Below are 21,320 nucleotides of genomic sequence, written 5' to 3'. Positions count from 1 at the left end.
AGACCCCACACACCCCTGACAGGGCCCTGACACACTGTGAGACACCACACACTCCTGACAGGGTCCTGACACAATGTGAGACCCCACACACCCCTGACAGGGTCCTGACACACTGTGAGACACCACACACTCCTGACAGGTTCCTGACACAATGTGAGACCCCACACACCCCTGACAGGGCCCTGACACACTGTGAGACACCACACACTCCTGACAGGGTCCTGACACACTGTGAGACCTCACACACACCTGACAGGGTCCTGACACACTGTGAGACCTCACACACCCCTGACAGGGCCCTGACACAATGTGAGACCCCACACACTCCTGACAGGGACCTGACACAATGTGAGACCCCACACACCCCTGACAGGGTCCTGACACACTGTGAGACACCACACACTCCTGACAGGGTCCTGACACACTGTGAGACACCACACAACCCTGACTGGATCCTGACAAACTGTGAGACCCCACACACCCCTGTCAGGGTCCTGACACACTGTGAGACCCCACACACCCCTGTCAGGGTCCTGACACACTGTGAGACACCACACAACCCTGACTGGATCCTGACAAACTGTGAGACCCCACACACCCCTGTCAGGGTCCTGACACACTGTGAGACCCCACACACACCTGACAGGGTCCTGACACACTGTGAGACACCACACAACCCTGACAGGGTCCTGACACACTGTGAGACCCCACACACCCCTGTCAGGGTCCTGACACGCTGTGAGACCACACATCCTTGTCAGGGTCCTGATACACTGTGTGACCCCACGCACCCCTGATAGTGTCCTGCCACACTGTGAGACCCCACACACCCCTGACAGGGTCCTGACACACTGTGATGCCCCATAAACTCATTTTAGGTTCCTGACACACTGTGACAACCCACACACACCTGACAGGGTCCTGACACAGTGTGAGACCCCACACACACCTGATAGGGTCCTGATACACTGTGAGAGGGCACACATCCCTGACATGATCCTGACACACAGTGTGACCCCACACACCCCTGACAGGGTCCTGATACACTGTGAGACCCCACACACCCCTGACAGGGTCCTGACACACTGTGTGACCCCACACACTGCTGACAGGGTCCTGACACACTGTGACACCCCACACACCACTGACAGGGTCCTGACAAACAGTGAGTCCCCACACATTCCTGACAGGTCCTGACACACTGTGAGACACCACACAGCCCTGACAGGGTCCTGACACACTGTGAGACACCACACAGCCCTGACAGGGTCCTGACACACTGTGAGACCCCACACACTCCTGACAGGGTCCTGACACACTGTGAGACCCCACACACCCCTGTCCGGGTCCTGACACACTGTGAGACACCACACACCCCTGTCCGGGTCCTGACACACTGTGAGACACCACACAGCCCTGACAGGGTCCTGACACACTGTGAGACCCCACACACTCCTGACAGGGTCCTGACACTCTGTGAGACCCCACACACACCTGACAGGGTCCTGACACACTGTGAGACACCACACAACCCTGACTGGATCCTGACAAACTGTGAGACCCCACAAACCCCTGACAGGGTCCTGACACACTGTGACACCCCACACATCCCTGACAGGGTCCTGACACACTGTGAGATCCCACACATCCTTGACAGGGTCCAGACCGACTGAGAGACGCCACACACACCTGACAGGGTCCTGATACACTGTGAGAGGGCACATATCCCTGACATGGTCCTGACACAACGTGAGACCCCACACACCCCTGACAGGGTCCTGACACACTGTGAGACCACACACACATCAGCCAGGGTCCTGACACACTGTGAGACCACACACACACTGGCCAGGGTCCTGACACACTGTGAGGCCCAACACATACCTGTTAGGTTCCAGACACACTGTGAGACCCCACACCACTTACATGGTCCTAACACACAGAGAGACACCACACACCCCTGACAGGGTCCTGACACACTGTGAGACCACACACACATCGGCCAGGGTCCAGACACACTGTGAGACCCCACACCACTTGCATGGTCCTAACACACAGAGAGACACCACACACCCCTGACAGGGTCCTGACACACTGTGAGACCACACACACATCGGCCAGGGTCCAGACACACTGTGAGACCCCACACCACTTACATGGTCCTAACACACAGAGAGACACCACACACTCCTGACAGGATCCAAACACACTTTGAGTTTCAGTCACAGAGTGAGACACCACACACCCATGACAGGATCCGATTAAAAGTTTATTCCACAGAAGAAAATGACAGTTATGACAGTCGTGGGAGATTATTCGGTACAGGACAGTCGTCGCTCAGTAAACTACCAGGGAAATACTGACCTTCACATCACAGTTAATGTGGAAATGTGATGATCGGATTTTTATCTAGACCAGGCCTCCCTGTCCATTTTGGGGTCTGTTAATCAAATTTACTTTACTGTAGGAACATCCATTGACGAATCCATTAATGCAATAGCTGTGAGCTAACTCTTGTGTGCTTAAATACTGAGTTCAGAGTTGAGGCATCTAACAGTTTGTCCACTGTCTGTTCCCATGGAAGATGTTCAACAGAAACACAAGGAGACTCTGCGGGCACAAACTGAAACACTGAGAGTGAACACGATCCTGATGAGGGAGAAGGTGAAGGTTTTCCAGCTGGTTGATCGATACGCTGAGCTCACGGTCATTTCTACTGTTCGAGATCGGACACTGGTGGAACATGAGCTGCTGGCAAGAGGCAGAGACCACGAGGAGTGGAGAGAGAAACATCTCCGTGGAGAGCTGGAAAAAATCCGGACTGATCAGTTGTTCCAGAGCAGGTTTTCCCAAAGTTACTCCACATCTGGGAGTTCGGCAGCAATGGCCGGAGTCCCGGGGATCGGGAAAACAACGATGGTTCAAAAGATTGTTTATGACTGGGCCATGGGGAAAATATACCAACAGTTCCAGTTTGTCTTCAGTTTCAAATTCCGGGATTTAAACTCCATTAACAACAGAATAAACCTGAGGGAACTGATTCTGGATCAGTATCCTTACTTTGGGAATTTACTGAGAGAGGTCTGGAAGAACCCAGAGGGATTGCTGCTTATATTCGATGGTTTGGATGAATTCAAACACACAATAAATTTTGCTGACAGTCGGAGAGATACAGAACCCAAGCACCAGTGCCCAGATCCCGAGTGGCGGTGTGAAGTGTCTGACATTGTGTACAGTTTAATCCAGGGCAAGCTGCTCCCAGGGTGTTCAGTGCTGGTGACCACCCGCCCCACTGCGTTACATTTATTGGAAAAGGCAAAGATCGGTATCCAGGCTGAAATCCTGGGATTTTCTGGTGAGGAACGGAAGAAATACTTCATCAGGCATTTTGAAGATCAGACAGTGGCGGAAGCTGTTTTCAAACATGTGAAGGAGAACGAGATCCTGTACACCATGAGCTACAACCCCTCCTACTGCTGGATCCTCGCTCTGGCACTGGGCCCCTTCTTCACACAAAGAGTCAGGGACCCACAACGAGTTCCCAAGACCATCACCCAACTGTACTCCTACTATATTTACAACATCCTGAAAAACCACGGCCGTGAGATTGAGAACCCCCGTGATGTGTTTCTCAGGGTTGGTCAGATGGCCTTCAGAGGAGTGTCCGAGAAGAAGATTGTGTTTACAGATGGAGATTTGATCAACTACAATCTGCAGCCTTCCCAGTTCCTGTCCGGGTTCCTGATGGAGCTTTTGGAGAGAGAGGATTCTGCCCGGAGCGTGGTGTACACATTCCCACACCTCACCATCCAAGAGTTTGTAGCTGCAGTCGCACAATTCCTGAATCCACATCTCGGGGATATCCTGATATTCCTCACTGAAGTCCACAACACGAGAGATGGGCGATTTGAGGTATTTCTCCGTTTTGTTGCTGGACTCTCCAACCCAATGACAGCTCGGGGCCTGGAGGAGTTTCTGGGTCCATTTCCTCATCAAACAACCTGCCGGGTGATTGACTGGGTGAAGAACGAGGTTAAACATCAGAGTGGAAACATGGGGAGTGAAGCTGGTAAAAGGAGCCTCCTGAACACATTGCACTACCTGTTTGAGTCTCAGAATCGTGGACTGGCTCAGGCCGCACTGGGATCTCTGGAAACACTTTCATTCAGTGGAATGACACTGACCCCGATTGACTGCGCGGTCCTGTCTCATGCCATTGGACTCTGTGATACAATAAAACACCTCGACCTGGAGAAATGCCACATTCAGTGTGAAGGAATCCAGCGGCTGGGACCCGGGCTGCACAAGTGCCAGGAGTTGAGGTAACTTGATTTATCTCTCACTCTGAACTGTGAAACTGTCGCATTGTGCTGTTTCAATGTAAAGTAATTTTGGTAAATTTGTAGTAAATCAGATTGTGATGAATTGTGACAAATGACCAGGGGATTGGTCAGTAATTCCCCAATGATGGGAGGATTCTGTGGTTCCTTGTGAAGGGATGTTGGAGACTTCATCAGATCAGTGAACAACGGCCATTGGTTTAATGGTAGTAAATCACAGGAATGGCCGTGTTTCTCGCTGCCTGTGACACGTCCATTGACAATGTTCCTTCTCACTGTTACTGACACCCAGACCGACACTGACTGCAGCAGGTGGGTCAGAGATTCACACCCCCTTCCCGGTGAGGGACAAGAGACCGTCAGCAGACTGTCCCAGTGAGAAGGAAAGAAATACCATTGTGAGATTGTCCTCCCCGTGTGTGACTTTGCTCACTTCCAGATACGCAAAGAGCGAGGGCGCATCTCCTCTGGGCCTCTGTTCAGACCCAACACACACGTACAAAAAATTTCCACATCCTCTCGTCTTGTAGGATTATCGTTTACCCTTGGAATCCTCCTGTGGGACCTCTCATCCCAATCCCCCTTTCATTCTTTGGAATCTCGCCCCCATCCCCATTCCTCCTGTGGGCTCTCTATTACTCTTTCCTCATCCTCCTGTGGAATGTCTTTTCCACAACCCCCCCCCCCCCCTTCCTGTGAGGTCTCTCTTCCCCATCCCCCTTCCCCTTGTGGGATCTCTCCTCCCCATCCCTCTTCCTCCTGTGAGGTCTCTCTTCCCCATCTCCCTTTCACCTATGAGATCGCTCTTCCCCTTCCCCCATCCTTCTATGGATTTCTCTTCCCCATCCCTTCCTGCTGTTGGAACTCTCTTCCCCATACCCTTTCCTCCTGTGGGATCTCTCTCCCCCATCGACTTCTTCCTGTCGGTCTCTCTTTGGCATGCCCCATTGTCCTGTTGAATTTCTCTTCCCCAACCCACTTCCTCCTGTGAGATTTCTCTTCCCAATCCCACACCCTCCTGTGGGAACTCTCTTCAAGATCTCTACTCCTCCTGGCCGATCTCTCAACCCCTTCCCACTTCATCCTGTTTAATCTATCTCTATATCCCCCTTCCTCCTGTGGGATCTCTCTTCCCCATCCCTCTTCCTCCTGTGGGAACCCTCTTCCCCATCCCCCTTCCTCCTGTGGGTGCTCTCTTCCCCATCCCCCTTCCTCCTGTGGGATCTATCTTCCCCAAACCCCTTCTTCTTGTGGGATCTCTCTTCCCCATCCCTTTTCCTCCTGTGAGATCTGTCTTCCCCATCTCCCTTTCATCCTGTGGGATTTCTCTTCCCCATCCCCCTTCCTCCTGCGGGATCTCTCCTCCCCATCCCTCTTCCTCCTGTGAGATCTCTCTTCCACATCTCCCTTTCATCTATGAGATCGCTCTTCCCCATCCCCCTTCCTTCTATGGATTTCTCTTCCCCATCCCTTCCTGCTGTTGGAATTCTCTTCCCCATACCCTTTCCTCCTGTGGGATCTCTCTCCCCCATCGACTTCATCCTGTCGGATCTCTCTTTGGCATGCCCCATTGTCCAGTGGGTTCTTTCTTCCCCATCCCCCTTCCTCCTGTGGGATTTATCTTCCTCATCCCCCTTCCTCCTGTGGGATCTCGCTTCCGCATCCCCTTCCTCCTTTGGGATCTCTCTTCCCCATCCCCATTTCGCCTGATGGAACTCTCCTCCCCATAGAATCATAAAATCATAGAACACTACAGCACAGTAAACAAGCCATTCGGTCCTTCTAGTCTGTACCAAAACCTTATTCCGCTAGTCCCATTGACCTGCACCCAGTCCATAACCCTCCAGTCCTCTCCCATCCATGTATCTATCCAATGTATTCTTAGCTTAAGAGTGAGTCCACATTTTCCACAGCAGATGGCAGCTCGTTCCACAATCTCACCACCCTCTGAGTGAAGAAGTTCCTCCTAATGCTCCCCATAAACCTTTCCCCTTTCACGCTGAAGCCATGTCTTCTCATATTTATCTCTCCTAATCTATGTGGAAAGAGCCTATTCGCATTTACCCTGTCTCTACCCTCATAATTTTGTAAACCTCTATCAAATCTCTCCTTATTCCTCTATGCTCGAAGGAATAAAGTCCTAACCTGTTCAATCTTTCCTTGTAACTCAACTCCTGAAGACCTGGCAACATCCTAGTAAATCTCCTCTGCACTTTTTCAAACTTACTGATATCCTTCCTATAGTTAGGTGATCAGAACTGCACACAATACTCCAAATTTGGCCTCACCAATATCTTACACAACATCACCATAACATCCCAACTCCTATACTCAGTACTCTGCTTTATGAATGCCAGGATGCCAAAAGCCTTCTTTACAACCCTGTCTACCTGTGACGCCACTTTCAGGGACTTATGTATCTGAACCCCCAGACCCCCTCTGTTCCTCCGCACTCCTCAGTGCCCTACCGTTTATCGTGTATGTCGTACCTTGATTTGTCCTTCCAAAATGGAACACCTCACACTTGTCTGCATTAAATTCCATCTGCCATTTTCTGGCCCATGTTGCCAGTTGGTCCAGATCCCTCTGCAAGCTTTGAAAGCCTTCCTCGCTGTCCACAACGCCTCTATCTTAGTGTCATCCACAAACCTGCTGATCCAATTTATCACATTATCATCTAGATCATTGATATAGACAACAGACAACAATGGTCACAGCACAGATCCCTGAGACACACCACTAGTCACAGGCCTCCAGTCTGAGAAGCAATCATCCACTACCACTCTCTGTCTTCTCCCACCCAGCCAATTCAAATCCAGTTTACAACCTCTCCATGGATACCTAGTGTCTGGACCTTTAGAACTAACCTCTTACGTGGGACCTTGTCAAAGGCCTTACAAAAGTCGATCTACACAACATCCACAGCCTTTCCTTCATATGCATTCTTGGTAACCTCCTCGGAAAACACTACAGGGTTGATTAAACACGATCTACCACACACAAAGCCATGCTGACTATCTTTAATCAGCCCTTGGCTGTCCAAATGCTTGTATATCCGATCTCTCAGAACACCTTCCAATAATTTACCTACTACTGATGTCAGGCTCACTGGCCTGTAATTACCTGGTGTACTTTTGGAGCCTTTTTCAAACAACGGAACTACATGAACTACCCTCCAATCCTCCGGCACCGCACCCGTGGCTGAGGGCATTTTAAATATTTCTGCCAGGGCCCCTGCAATTTCTACACTAGTCTCTCTCAAGGTCCGAGAAAAAATCATGTCAGGCCTGGGGGATTTATCTACCTGTATTCACTGTAAGGCAGCAAGCAACACCTCCTCTTTAATCTCTATATGTTCCATGACACTACTGTTTGTTTGCCTTAATTCCATATCCGCTATGCCAGTTTCCTGAGTAAACACTGATGCAAAAAACCTGTTTAAGATCTCCCCCATCTCGTGAGGCTCCACACATAGACAACCACTCTGATCTTCTAGGCGACCAATTTTGTCCTTTACTATCCTTTTACTCTCAATATACTTGTAGAAACCCTTTGGGTTTACCTTCACATTATCTGCCAAAGCAACCTCATGTCTTCTTTTTGCCTTCCTGATTTCTTTCTTTAGTATTCGCTTACATTTTCTATACTCTTCAAGTACCTCATTTGTCCCTTGTTGCCTATACCTGCTAAACACCTACTTAACCAGATCGCCAATATCCCTTGTAAACCAAGGTTCCCCATGCCTGTTAACTTTGCCTTTAATCCTGGCAGGAACATGCAAACTCTGCACTCTCAAAATTTCACCCTTGAAGGTGTTCCACTTACTGAACACATCCTTGCCAGAAAACAACTTATCCCAATCCACTTTTCCCAGATCCTCTCTCATTTCCACAAAATTGGCCCTTACCAATTCAGAACCTTAACTGGTGGACCAGTCCTATCCTTATCCATAATTATCTTGAAACTAATGACATTATGGTCACTGGACCCAAAATGTTTGCTTACATATACTTCTGTCACCTGACCTGTCTGGTTCCCTAATAGGGGATCAGGTACTGCACCCTCTCTCGTTGGTACCTCAATGTATTGATTTAGAAAACTTTCCTGAACATATTTGACAAACTCCACGCCATCTAACCCTTTCTCAGACTGGGAGTCCCCGTCAATATGTGGAAATTTAAAATCCTCTACAATTACAACTTTCTGTTTCTTACATCGGTCTGCTAACTCTCTACAGATTTGCTCCTCCAATTCTCTCTGCCTATTGGACGGTCTATAATACAACCCTATTCATGTGGTCACACCTTTCCCGTTCCTCAGCTCCACCCATATGGCCTCTGTAGACGAGCCCTCCAGGCTCTCCCGTCTACGCACAGATGTGAGATTCTCCCTGACTAGTAAAGCCACTCCTCCCCCTTTCATCCTTCACCCCTATCACGTCTGAAACAACGGAACCTCGGAACATGAAGCTGGCGCTTTTAAGGAATATAAAAGTGGATAAATCTCCGGATCCTGACAGGATATTCCCTAGGACCATGACGGACGTTAGTGTAGAAATAGCAGGGGCTCTGACAGAAATATTTCAAATGTTATTAGAAACGGGGATGGTGCTGAAGGATTGATGTATTGCTCATGTGGTTCCATTGTTTAAAAAGGGTTCTAAGAGTAAACCTAGCAATTATAGGCCTGTCAGTTTGACGTCAGTGGTGGGTAAATTAATGGAAGGTATTCTTAGAGATGGTATATATAATTATCTGGATAGACAGGGTCTGATTAGGAACAGTCATCATGGATTTGTGCGTGAAAGGTCATGTTTGACATACCTTATTGAATTTTTTGAAGAGGTTACAAGTAAAGTTGACGAGGGTAAAGCAGTGGATGTTGTCTATATGGACTTCATTAAGGCCCTTGACAAGGTTCCGCACAGAAGTTTAATAAGGAAGATTTGATCGTTAGGTATTAATACTGAAGCAGTAAAATGGATTCAACAGTGTCTGGATGGGAGATGCCAGAGAGTGGTGGTGGATAACTGTCAGGTTGGAGGCCGGTGACTAGTGGTGGGCCTCAGGGATCTGTACTGGGTCTAATGTTGTTTGTCATATACATTAATGATCTGGATGATGGGGTGGTAAATTGGATTGGTAAGTATGCAGATGATACTAAGGTAGGTGGCGTTGTGGATAATGAAGTAGGTTTTAAAAGTTTGCAGAGAGATTTAGAACAGTTAGAGGAGTGGGCTGAACAATGGCAGATGGAGTTTAATGCTGATAAGTGTGAGGTACTGCATTTTAGTAGGAATAATCCAAATAGGACATACATGGTAAATTGTAGGGCATTGAAGAATGCAGTAGAACAGGGTGATCTAGGAATAATGGTGCACAGTTCCCTGAAGGTGGAATCTCATGTGGATAGGGTGGTGAAGAAAGCTTTTGGTATGTTGGCCTTTATAAATCAGAGCATTGAGTATAGGAGTTGGGATGTAATGTTAAAAATTTGGAGTATTGTGTACAGTTCTGGTCACCGAATTATAGGAAAGATGTCAATAAAATAGAGAGAGTACAGAGAAGATTTACTAGAATGTTACCTGGGTTTCAGCACCTAAGTTACACAGAAAGATTGAACAAGTTAGGTCTTTATTCTTTGGAGCATAGAAGGTTGAGGGGGGACGATAGAGGTATTTAAACTTATGAGGGAGATAGATAGAGTTGACGTGGATAGGCTTTTTCCATTGAGAATAGTGGAGATTCAAACAAGAGGACATCAGTTGAGAGTTAGGGGGCAAACGTTTAAGGGTAATATGACGGGTAATTTCTTTACTCAGAGAGTGGTCGCTGTGTGGAACGAGCTTCCAGTAGAAGTGGTAGAGGCAGGTTCGGTATTGTCATTTAAAGTAAAATTGGATAGGTATATGGACAGGAAAGGAATGGAGGGTTATGGGCTGAGTACGGGTCAGTGGGACTAGGTGAGTGTAAGCATTCGGCACGGACTAGAAGGGCCGAAATGGCCTGTTTCCGTGCTGTAATTGTTATATGTTTATATAGTTATTAGTCCTGCCCCTCCTGCAACCAAGTCTTACTAATAGCAATGATGTCGATATCATCATGTGCCAATCCACGACCTAAACTCATCTGCCTTACCTACAATACTCCTCGTATGGAAATAGATGTACCTGAGAACATTTCTATCACGTACAAACATTTGATATCTGTCTATACAAGCAGTCCTCACATGACCCGTATCCTCCTCCACATCACTATCAGCTCTAACACACTGCACCCTCCGCTTACAATCTGGTTTAAAACCCCCTGAGCAGAACTTGCCTATCCTACCGGCAAGGATGTTCGTCCCCTCCAGTTCAGGTGCAAACTGTCCAATTCTAACTGGTCGCACCTCTCCTGGAAGAAAGCCCAATTGTCCAGAAACATGAACCCCTCCCTCATGCACCATCCCCTCAGCCACGTATTTAGCTGCATTATCTTCCTATTTCTAGCCTCACTAGCACGGTGCATGGGTAGCAATCTACCTGTGAGATCTCCCTTCCCCTTTGACCTTCCTCCTGTGCAATGTCCCTTCCCCGTCCCCCTTCCTCCTGTGGGATCTCTCTTCCCCATCCCCCTTCCTCCTGTGGGATCTCACTTCCCCATCCCCCTTCCTCCTGTGGGATCTCCCTTCCCCGTCCCCCTTCCACCTGTGGGATCTCCCTTCCCCATCCCCCTTCCTCTTGTGGGATCTCTATTCCCCATCCACCTTTCTTCTGTGGGGCTTCTGTTGTCATACCCCACCCTTCTTGTGGGTCTCCCTTCCACATCTTCCTTCCTCTTCAGGGATCTATCACTTCCCCTTCCCCCTTCCACCTGTGGGATCTCTCTACCACATCCCCCCTCCTGTGGGATCTCTCTTCCCCATTCCCCTTCCTCCTGTGGGATCTCTCTTCCCCATCCCCCTTCCTCCTGTGGGATCTCTCTTCCCCATCCCCCTTCCTACTTTCAGATCTCTCGTCCATCCGAACTCCTGTGGGATCTCTCTTTCCCCTCCCCCATCCCCCTTCATCCTATGGGATCCCTCTCCCCCATTCCCCTTCCTCCTGCGGGATCTCTCTCCCCCATCCCCCTTCCTCATGTGGGATCTCTATTCACCATCACCCTTTCTCGTGTGGGGCCTCTGTTCCCATCCCCCACTCTTCTTGTGGGATCTCTCTTCCCCATCCCTTTAGCTCGGGTGGGTCTATTTCACTGTGTCCCATTGACATTTCTGCTTTTCTGTCAGGAACATTTTGTTTAGCCATCGGGGAATGGGACAGAATATGTGGAGTTTACAGGGTCACACCGACAGACTAAATTACCGACATTTGGTGAATACGCTGGAGCTGGGCAGTGAGGGACATTGACAGTGATGGGAACTCCGATCAGTGATTTACTGAAGGGTTTAATGTTTCCTGAAATATCCGAGAGACAGAAAGTCCCTCAGACCCACGGTTTGAATCACTTTGTTCATCAATCTGTCTGTTTGTGTTTAGACTTGAGGAGAATGACCTGGGAGATTCAGGAGTGAAACTGGTGTCTGCGGCTCTGAGGAACCCGGAGTGTAAAATACAGAAACTGGGGTAAGTACCAGACTGTGGGAGATTGTGTTTACAGTCACTGGGTGTCTGACACTGAACATTAATGTGATCAGTAGAAACAAAGAAACATAGAAAATCTACAGCACAATACAGGCCCTTTGGCCCACAACGCTGTGCCGAACATGTTTCTACTTTAGAATTACCTCAGTTTTACCCATAGCCCTCCATGTTTCTAAGCTCCATGTAGCCTTCCTGGAGTTAAAAGATCCGATCGTTTCCGTCTCCACCACCGCCGCCAGCAGCCCATTCCAAGCACTCACCACTCTCTGTGTAAAAAAACTTAACCCTGACATCTCCTCTGTACCTACTTCCAAGCACCTTAAAACTATGCCCTCTCATGTTAGCCAGTTCAGCCCTGGGGAAAAGCCTCTGACTATCTACATGATCAATGCCTCTCATTATCATGTACATCTCTACCAAATCACCTCTCATCCTCCGTCACTCCAAGAGAAAAGGCCAAGTTCACTCAACCTATTCTCATAAGGCATGCACCACAATCCAGGCAACATCCTTGTAAATCTCCTCTGCACCCTTTCTATGGTTTCCACGTCCTTCCTATAGTGAGGCGACCAGAATTGAGCACAGTATTCCAAGTAGGGTCTGACCAGGGTCCTGTATAGCTGCAACATATAACCATATAACAATTACAGCACGGAAACAGGCCATCTCGGCCCTTCTAGTCCGTGCCGAACGCTTACTCTCACCTAGTCCCACTGACCGGCACTCAGCCCATAACCCTCCATTCCTTTCCTGTCCATATACCTATCCAATTTTACTTTAAATGACAATACCCAACCTGCCTGTACCACTTCTACTGGAAGCTCGCTCCACACAGCTACCACTCTCTGAGTAAAGAAATTCCCCCTCGTGTTACCCTTAAACTTTTGCCCCCTAACTCTCAAATCATGTCCTTTTGTTTGAATCTCCCCTACTCTCAATGGAAAAAGTCTATCCACGTCAACTCGATCTATCCCCCCTCATAATCTCTCAACTGTTAAACATTACCTCTCGATTCTTAAACTCAATCCCATGACTGATGAAGGCCAATACACTGTACGCCCTTTTAACTACAGAGTCAACCTGCATAGCATCTTTGAGTGTCCTATGTACTTGGACCCCAAGATCCCTCTGATCCTCCACACTGCTAAGAGTCTTACCATTAATACTATATTCTGCCATCATATTTGACCTACCAAAGTAAACTACTTCACACTTATTTGGGTTGAACTCCATCTGCCACTTCTCAGCCCAGTTTTGCATCCTATCAATGTCCCATTGTAAACTCTGACAGCCTTCCACAGTATTCACAACACCCACAAGCTTTGTGTCATTATCATATTTACTAACCCATCCCTCCACTTCCTCATCCAGGTCATTTATAAAAATCACAAAGACTTGGGGTCCCAGAACAGATCCCTGAGGCACTCAACTGGTCACCGGCCTCCATGCAGAATATGACCCGTCTACAACCACTCTTTGCCTTCTGTGGGCAAGCCAGTTCTGGATCCACAAAGCAATGTCCCCTTGGATCCCATGCCTCCTTACTTTCTCAATAAGTCTTGCATGGTGTACCTTATCAAATGCCTTGCTGAAATCAATATACACTGCATCTTCTTCCTTCCTTCATCAATGTGTTTAGTCACATCCTCAACAAAAGCATTCAGACTCGTAAGGCACAACCTGCCTTTGACAAAGCCATGCTGACTATTCCTAATCATATTTTGCCTCTCCAGATGTTCATAAATCCTACCTCTCAGGATCTTCTCCATCAACTTACCAACCACTGAAGTAAGACTCACTGGTCTATAATTTCCTGGGCTAACCCTACTCCCTTTCTTGAATAAGTGAACGAGATTCGCAACCCTCTAATCCTCCGGAAACTCTCATGTCCTCATTGATGATGCAAAGATCATCGCCAGAGGCTCAGCAATCTCTTCCCTTGCTTCCAACAGTCGCCTGGTGTACACCTTTTCCGGTCGCGGTGACTTATCCAGCTTGATGCTTTCCAAAAGCTCCACCACATATTTCTTAATATCTACATTCTCAAGCTTTTCAGTCCACTGCAAGTCATCCCTACAATTGCCAAGATCCTTTTCCGACATGAATACTGAAGCAAATGGTTCATTAAATATCTCCGGTATTTCCTCCGGTTCAATACGCTCTTTTCCATTGTCACACTTGATTGGTCCTATTCTGTCACATCTTATCCTCTTGCTCTTCACATACTTGCAGAATGCTTTAGGGTTTTCCTTAATCCCGTCCGCCAAGGCCTTCTCATGGCCCCTTCCAGCTCTCCTGATTTCATTCTTAAGCTCCTTCCTGCTAGCCTTATAATCTTCCAGATTCATATCACTACCTCGTTTTTGAACCTTTTGTAAGCTCTTCTTTTCTTCTTGACTAGATTTACAACAGCCTTTGTACATCACAGATCTTGTCCCCTACCATCCTTTCCATGTCTCATTGGAACGCACCTTCTCAGAACCCCATGTAAATATCCCTTGAACATTTTCTACATTGCTTCGGTACTATTCTCTGACAACATCTGTTTCCAATTCATGCTTACAAGTTGCAACCTGATAGCCCCATAGTTCCCCTTACTCCAATTAAAGGTTTCCCTAACTTAACTGACCCATACCTCTCTAAAGGTGTGGTAAAAGAGACAAAATTGTGATCACTATCTCCAAAATGCTCTCCCACTGAGAGACCTGACACCTGACCAGGTTCATTTCCCAATAGCAGATCAAGTACAACCTCTCCTCTTGTAGGCTTATCTACATATTGTGTCAGAAAACCTTCCTGAACACACCTAACAAACTCCACTCCATCTAAACCCCTCACTCTAGGGAGATACCAATCAATATTTGGGAAATTAAAATCTCACACCTCAACAACCCTGTTATTAAAACTCCTTTCCAGAATCTGTCTCCCTATCTGCTCCTCGATGTCCCTGTTACTGTTGGGTGGTCTATACAAAACACCCAGTAGAGTTATTGACCCCTTCCTGTTCCTAACTTCCACCCAGAGATGCCGTAGTGTCCTCCTTTTCTGTAGCCATGACACTATCTCTGATCAACAGTGCCACGTCCCCACCTCTTTTGCCTCCCTCCCTGTCCTTTCTGAAACAATTAAATCCTGGCACTTGAAGTAGCCATTCCTGCCCCTGCACCATCCTAGTCTGTGTAATGGCCACCACATCATATCTCCGAAAGCTGATCCACGCTCTAAGCTCATCCGCTTTATTCATCATACTCCTTGCATTAAAATAGACACATCTCAAACCATCGGACTGAGTGCCTCCTTCACTATCACCCGCGTATCCTCCCTTTCACACTGTCTCCAAATTCTCTCTATTTGTGAGCCAACCTCCCTCTCCTCCATCGCATCAATTTGGTTCCCTCCCCCCAGCAATTCTAGTTTAAACTCTCCCCAGAAGCCTTAGCAAACCTTCCTGCCAGGATATTGGTCCCACTGGGATTCAAGTGCAACCCGTCATTTTTGTACAGGTCACACCTGCTCCAAAAGAGGTCCCAATGATCCAGAAATCTGAATCCCTGCCTCCTGCTCCAATCCCTCAGTCAATGCGTTTATCCTCCACCTCATCCTAATCTTATTCTCACTGTCACGTGGCACAGGCAGTAATTCCAAGATCACTACCTCTGAGGTCCTGCTTCTCAACTTCCTTCCTAACTCCCTGTAGTCTACTTTCAGGACCTCTTCCCTTTTCCTACCTATGTCACTGGTACCAATATGTACCACGACCTCTGGCTGTTCTCCCTCCCACTGCAGGATATCTTGGAAGTGATCAGAAACATCCCAGACCCTGGCACCTATGAGGCAAACTACCATCCGAGTTTCCTTCCTGCCACCACAGAATCATTTGTCTGATCCCCTAACTATAGTCCCCTATCTCTGCTGCCTTCCTCTTCCTTTCCCTGCCCTCCTGAGCCACAGGGCCAGACTCTGTGCCAGAGGCACTGACACTGATGCTCCCCAACCCGTAGGCCACCCCCCTCCGGCAGTACTCGAACAGGGGTATTTATTGTCAAGGGGTACAGCCACAGGGGTACTCTCTAGTATCTGCTTATTGCCCTTCCCTCTCCTGACTGTGACCCACTTCCTCAGTCTCCCGTGGCCCCGGTGTGACCACCTGCCTGTAACTCCTCTCTATCACTTCCTCGCTCTCCCTGACCAGACGAAGGTCATCGAGCTGCATCTCCAGTTCCCTAACTCGGTCCCTAAGGAGCTGCAGCTCGACACAACGGGTGCAGATGTTGCCGTCCGGGAGGCTGGGAGTCTCCAGGATCTCCCACATCTGACACCGAGCACAGAAAACCAGCCTCACACACATACTCTCTGTCTGTATTGTAAACAGATAACCTACCTCGCCTCGACCATTTATCGCCGAAGCCCCGTTGAGCCAAAGCCTTCCTACTCTGTCTCCCGCTCCTCTGATGCTCGCTCTGTAAATCTGTCTTCCTTTTAAACTCTTCTCGCTGTTCTCACTGGCAGACTTGCGCAGTCGTGCTGAAGAAAAAAATCAGTAATTGTGTTACTGATAAACGCTGGGGTATTGTACCGTCTCCTGTCTCTCTGTGTCCTTCACCCTCACTCTCTCTCATCTCCAGGCTGATGGGTGTCGGTCTCACAGATTCTGGTGCCGAGGATCTCGTCTCCGCTCTCAGTACAAACCCATCACTGACGGAGCTGATCCTGAGTTATAATAAACTGGGAGATTCAGGAGTGAAACTGGTGTCTGCGGCTCTGAGGAACCCGGAGTGTAAAATACAGAAACTGTGGTAAGTACCAGACTGTGGGAGATTGTGTTTACAGTCACTGGGTATCTGACACTGAACATTAATGTGATCAGTAATTGTGTTACTGATAAACACTGGGGATTTGTACCGTCTCCTGTCTCTCTGTGTCCTTCACCCTCACTCTCTCTCATCTCCAGGCTGGGGGAGATTGTGTTTACAGTCACTGGGTGTCTGACACTGAACATTAATGTGATCAGTAATTGTGTTACTGATAAACACTGGGGATTTGTACCGTCTCCTGTCTCTCTGTGTCCTTCACCCTCACTCTCTCTCATCTCCAGGCTCGGGAAAGTCGGTCTCACAGATTCTGGTGCCGAGGATCTCGTCTCCACTCTCAGTACACACCCATCACTGACGGGGCTGGACCTGGGATCAAACTCACTGACAGACCGATCTGCCCCCGCTCTCCGCCGCCTCATACTGACCCACCCGAGTCTGAAGTGGATCCAGTGAGTGTTTGTGTTAATGTTCAATGTGATAAAATATCAGCGGATCCGCGGGTTTTCTGGTGATATTTGTCTGTGAGTGTTGTTGAAACATTAACCCCAGTCACCTGTTACTGACACTGTAGTGTAATCTGTTTATTTCATCTTTATTCTCCCATCTGTTTCAGGCTGTGGGGGAATCGGTTCAGTTGGACCGGGAAGAAGGAACTGAGATCTCTGCAGGAACTCAGACCCGGACTGACAGTGTATCTGTGAACATCTGAATGTGTGAACATCCCCGCCCAATCGGTTCAGTCGGACCGGGAGGAAGGAACTGAGATCTCTGCAGGAACTCAGACCCGGACTGAGAGTGAATCTGTGAACATCTGAATGTGTGAACATCTCCGCCCGCGGGATGGGGACATTTGGCCGACTCCCCGCCCTCCCCTTTAACTCCCGCCCTTACCTTTAACGGCCGCGCGCCGGGGCTGACTCCCAACGGTTTTAACGGAACCGGCTCGGGCCCCGCGCTGTGTGCGTCGCTCGCAGCGGTCCCGCAGTGACGTGTTTCCGCCTGCCGTCCGGCGGGGCAGCTTCCGCCGGAAGTGCGTGTGGGAGACTCCCCGGGGAATTACCCGGACAGGAAGAGCCCTGGGGTCCGGGGCTCAGTCTGGGACACCGGTGTCCCGGGGTGGGGGGATGATCCCGGGAGAGAATCCTTTTGCTCCCTTTGCTGAGGACGGTGCATTCGGTAGTCTGGCCGATATAATGATGTTAAATTGACAAAGAGAGAGAGAGAGAGAGAGAGAGAGGCAGGTGAGGAGACAGAGGGGTGGAGGGAGAGTGGGAAGAAGAGAGAGAGAGAGAAGCCTGAAGGGGAGAGAGAGAAGGGCGAAGGAGAGAAAGAGAGGCTGGGACGGGGGGGAGGGATACGGAGGCAGGGAACTGCAAACTCACCGTGGATTTGTTTGGAGACTTGTGAACAGCCTTGATTAACATCCCGGCCACAGTGGACTGAAGTGTGATTTTATAATCATAGGTTCCCCGATACAGAGTGATGGTGAGAAACGGGACTGATTATTCAACCGGTCACTCCTTGTCGCCGGTCAGTTAATTGTGTGTGACTGTGAGTGAGTCGGAAGCAGTTTATTTATTCCCGCACGTCAGCAGCTCACACGTTGTTTAATTTACATTTGTAAATTTACTCACACCCAGGACCTGACACAGAGTGAATTTCCCTCCACACCGTCCCATCACACATTTGCAATGCCAAACACACAGTGAATCTCCCTCTGCACCATTCCATCACTCAATTAATCCCACCCTGCAAAATCTCATTTCAGGGAAGCAGACACCATCAATATGCGGGAGACTCCCGGAACTCCCGGGAGAGGTGGGATGTCTGCAATAGAGTAGCTCCTTAGCAGCCAGCCAGCTAGTTTAAATAGCGTTAGCTATGCTAATGAACGAATGACACCCGTTAAACTCACCTCAACAGTGATTTAACCCCCCCCCCCCCCCATGGGCAATAGAAAACCCAATGTTGCAGACAGGGCAGCGAGCAACACTGTCATTATTCCTGACCCCTATTAGGCAGGGGAACACTTTAGTGTAGTCTGGGGTGAAGTACGTTTTATATTTTTTTACTCTGCCATGAAGAGTATTCAATTCTCTCTCTCTCTCGTTCCCAAAAAAAAAACCGATTTGCGGGATATTGTATATAATTCGCGGGCGTCAGGGAGCCGCTATCAATATCCGGGAGAGGTGGGATGTCCGACGCTTCACTTGAAATGGCCGCTGGGGAGGGAGTGACGGCTTTGGTAGAAGTGAGCACAAGAGAGGGAGGGACGCGCGGATTTAAAATGGGCGAATCCTTGGTTAATGTGGCTGCCAGGGATGGAGTGAGACACTGACTTACAATGGCCATTGTCACACTCAGAATCGATGGCGAAGGAACATGCGGTGCCCATGGATACAATCCCGGGATCGAGTTTGTTATTGATTGTAATAACAGTATTTTAATGTGTGCTTTATATCGTTTTCCATATTGTGTATATGTTCTAATTCTAATAATGTTGTCATTGAATAAACTAATGTATATATCTCAGATATTCGCACATACACATATACATGTGGGTTTTGGGGAGGAGGGGTGAGGGATTTGGGAGGAAGAGGAGTGACGGGACGAGGAGTGGACTGAGGAGATGGTGAGCGTGGCGAAGTCACTGACTCAATAGGGGACGGAGAGGGGAGGGGCGAAAGTCCCTGTCACAAACTGGTGGCCGACATGGAGAAGACAACGACAGGATGAGGAGGAGTGAATCGACTGGAAGGGAGCGGGAGTGATGGGACGGGGAGAGAGGGGAAGTGATGGGACGGGAGGGAGTGGTCTGATTGGACAGGATGTGGGGTGTGGGGGAGTGACGTTTTCAATAGTGGGGGATGAATGGGTGGTGACATTTCCTTCACAAATAAGACGAGCAGCAAAAAAGTGGGGCGTCGGAAGGAGAAAGGGGGAGCGGGGGTCGGGGACGCGGTCAGGGCTGATGGATCGGGGAGATCATTGTCTCAACGAGGGAGAGGGGAGTGACTCACTCAACGGACGGGGGAGAAGGGATTGGGTGGGGGAGCGAAATTTCCCATCAGAAAATGTTCACCAAAATGTGGTGGATGGCGGGAGAAAGGGCAAGGGGCCAGAGAGGGGAAAGGGTGTCAGGAGTGACGGGGTGAGTACGGGAGTGACTCACTGGGTAACAGAGAGAGAGAAAGAGGTCGATGAGGAGAGGTGAAGATTGGCATCGCAACATGGCAGCCTCAACCAGCATACGATGCAGAGCGTCGAGATGGCGGGGAGAGGAGAGCGAGGGGAGGGAGGGAAGGGGTTTGCGAGTGATGGGATGGGAAGGAGGGTGACAAGATGGTGAGTGGGAAGGAGGGTCTGACTGTCACACAATGGCAGTCGGCAGAAGGTTAAATGGAGAGATGTGAGAGCGGGCACCGAGGGGAAGGAGAGGAGGGATGAGGAGTTAAGATTGAATAAAAAGGGAGGGAAGTGAGTGAAAGGTGAGGAAAAGGGTTTGCCCCATTCTATGATGCGGGGAGAGCGGTTGTCAATGGTAACCATCACAAAATGGCCGCCGGCCAGGGTGAGATGGGCGGTGATAGAGGGGAGAGCGAGGGGACAGAGAGCGGAGTGTTTCAGGAGTGACGGGAGCCGAGGGTGGGAGAGGGCGGCTCGTAACAAGGGAGATGGAACTGCGGGGTTCCCACGGGGGAGGAATGTGACTACGGGAAGAGGCTAGCACCGTTACCCTCCCCTCCCCTCCTCAGTCTCGAAAGTCCTGCTTTGACTTTTCTTTTGGGCTGAGCCTCAGATCGTTCGGCCCGAATCCTTCAGGCTGTCCCGTGGAGTACGTGGACGTGTCGTCACTGGGGCCCGTCAAAGGCAGGAGTGGGCGCCGGCTTGCCGGAGAAGATGGAGGCGAGGTCTGGCGGTGCGGGCTGGTTGGCGTGGATCACCACCATTTTCTGCAGCGTGGGGGAGAGGCAGGGGTCAGATCGATGAGGGGAGGGAAGAAAGATAAGGTGAGGAGAGGAGATGAGACCCTCTCTCTATGTCCCCTCTTCTCTCTCCATCTCTTCCCCCACCTCTCTCTCCTCACCCTATCCTCCTCTCTCCACCCCTCTCCCCACCCTATCCTCTCTCCACCCCCTCCACCCTATCCTCCTCCCCTCTCCCCACCCTATCCTCCTCTCTCCACCCCCTCCACCCTATCCTCCTCTCTCCACCCATCATCCTCTCCACCCCTCTCCACCCTATACTCCTCTCCCCACCCCATCATCCTCTCTCCACCCTATCCTCCTCTCCCCACCCCATCATCCTCTCTCCACCCTATCCTCCTCTTCCCACCCCATCTTCCTCTCCACCCCTCTCCACCCTATCCTCCTCTCCCCACCCCATCATCCTCTCCACCCCCTCCACCCTATCCTCCTCTCTCCACCCCTCTTCCCACCCTATCCTCCTCTCTCCACCCCTCTCCACCCTATCCTCCTCTCCCCACCCCATCATCCTCTCCCCACCCCTCTCCCCACCCTATCCTCTCTCCACCCCTCTCCCCAC

The 21,320-nt window shown here is 49.6% G+C and overlaps 1 protein-coding gene across 1 annotated transcript in view; it reads left to right on the top strand.

Annotated features, from left to right (window-relative positions):
• LOC140722580 (NACHT, LRR and PYD domains-containing protein 3-like) overlaps nucleotides 1–18,725 on the top strand; it is a 199,837-nt gene extending 181,112 nt beyond the window's left edge. The window contains exons 6-9 of the mRNA XM_073037295.1: nucleotides 2,585–4,322; nucleotides 11,857–11,943; nucleotides 16,587–16,757; nucleotides 17,057–18,725. Of these exons, the coding sequence (XP_072893396.1) occupies nucleotides 2,585–4,322; nucleotides 11,857–11,943; nucleotides 16,587–16,757; nucleotides 17,057–17,228 (2,168 nt within the window). The 3' untranslated portion in view covers nucleotides 17,229–18,725. The remainder of the gene's footprint in view (nucleotides 1–2,584; nucleotides 4,323–11,856; nucleotides 11,944–16,586; nucleotides 16,758–17,056) is intronic.
• The last annotated feature ends 2,595 nt before the right edge of the window (nucleotides 18,726–21,320 follow it).

This window comes from Hemitrygon akajei, unplaced genomic scaffold, assembly GCF_048418815.1.
Source record: "Hemitrygon akajei unplaced genomic scaffold, sHemAka1.3 Scf000080, whole genome shotgun sequence".
Classification (NCBI taxonomy): Eukaryota; Metazoa; Chordata; class Chondrichthyes; order Myliobatiformes; family Dasyatidae; genus Hemitrygon; species Hemitrygon akajei.
This window is presented reverse-complemented; position numbering and strand designations above follow the sequence as displayed.